The sequence below is a fragment of the Gracilinanus agilis genome, chromosome 2 (assembly GCF_016433145.1).
Source record: "Gracilinanus agilis isolate LMUSP501 chromosome 2, AgileGrace, whole genome shotgun sequence".
NCBI classification, from domain to species: Eukaryota; Metazoa; Chordata; class Mammalia; order Didelphimorphia; family Didelphidae; genus Gracilinanus; species Gracilinanus agilis.
The window spans coordinates 604,180,521-604,181,597 of record NC_058131.1 but is presented as its reverse complement, the minus strand read 5'-3'; the positions used below and the strand labels follow the sequence as shown (position 1 = coordinate 604,181,597).

The window sequence follows — 1,077 nt, the reverse complement described above, 5'->3', positions numbered from 1 at the left end:
ATAATATGTTTTGATCTACATTCTGACTCCAACAGTTCTTCTCTGGAGAATGGGTAGCATTCTTTGTCATATGTCCTTTAGAATCGTCCTGGATCATTGTGTAATACTTATTTTTTAAAAGACAAAGAATGGAAAAAATTGGCAAGGTCAATCAACAAATAGAAGAATTCTGACATTAAATTAAATGTTCCATCGAGTTGCTTGCCCTTTGGAGTTGGGCAGGGGAAGGAGTAAATGTGAAGGAAATAGAAAGAAGTAACTATTTAATTCCATATCTGCTCTAACACTTGATGACTTCACTCATGGCTGATGTTCTCAGTCCAACAAAATAGGCCAGTGTTAGAGGCATTTACCCAGCTTATTGGATAGTGTAAATCTACTCTTAAGTCTATCTATAATGTTTAGAGTGAATGTCAGTTTCCCTATCTGTGAAACAAAGCCAATTTCCCTCAACCCAGTTTCCGAGGATGAGGTGACAACTGCACAGTGAATATATGAAAATTTTTCCTAGAGTTGAACCTAGTTAAGAGCCAAGTGCTGTTCAGTAATTATTACTCTTCCCCTGGGCTAGAGGAAGCATTGTGTAATGTTTGGGATTTTTTTTTTGCAGGAATAGAAGGATGTTACCAGTCAGAATAAAACCAGATGAGGAGATCCCCTCACAATGGAAGAACCAACCCCAGTGCCTGTGCCTGTCGATGTGGACAAAGGATTGGCATTGGCGTGTTTTGTCTTCCTTTGTTTCTTCCTCATTGTAATGATTATTCGATGTGCCAAAGTCATCATGGACCCGTATAGTGCCATCCCCACGTCTACCTGGGAAGAGCAGCATCTGGATGACTGAAAGCACCACCCTGGGGCCTCAGACCAAAGGTCTCCTCTTTCCAAAAAAAAGCCATGAGAGAGTTCCAGCTCTTCACAAGTCGTTGCCAAGTGATAGTTCTTTGAGCACAAAAAGGAATGCAAACCTTTGCAAATGGCTGCTTATAAGATGGAGAGTCCTGGATTGGACCAAATGTAGAAGCAAGAATGGTTACTTAAAAATATTTTTTCCCCATGTACCTCTTAGCAAGTGAG

At 40.4% G+C, this 1,077-nt stretch overlaps 1 protein-coding gene across 1 annotated transcript; it reads left to right on the top strand.

The window, feature by feature from the left end:
* Positions 1-664: 664 nt before the first annotated feature.
* Positions 665-844, top strand: CTXND1 (cortexin domain containing 1). The gene has a single exon (XM_044662508.1). The coding sequence runs from the start codon at positions 665-667 to the stop codon at positions 842-844; it is 180 nt and encodes a 59-aa protein (XP_044518443.1).
* Positions 845-1,077: the final 233 nt, after the last annotated feature.

Excerpts from the sequence above, each read along its gene's own strand:
- CTXND1 (XM_044662508.1), top strand. The coding sequence starts at position 665 with ATGGAAGAACCAACCCCAGTGCCTGTGCCTGTCGATGTGGACAAAGGA.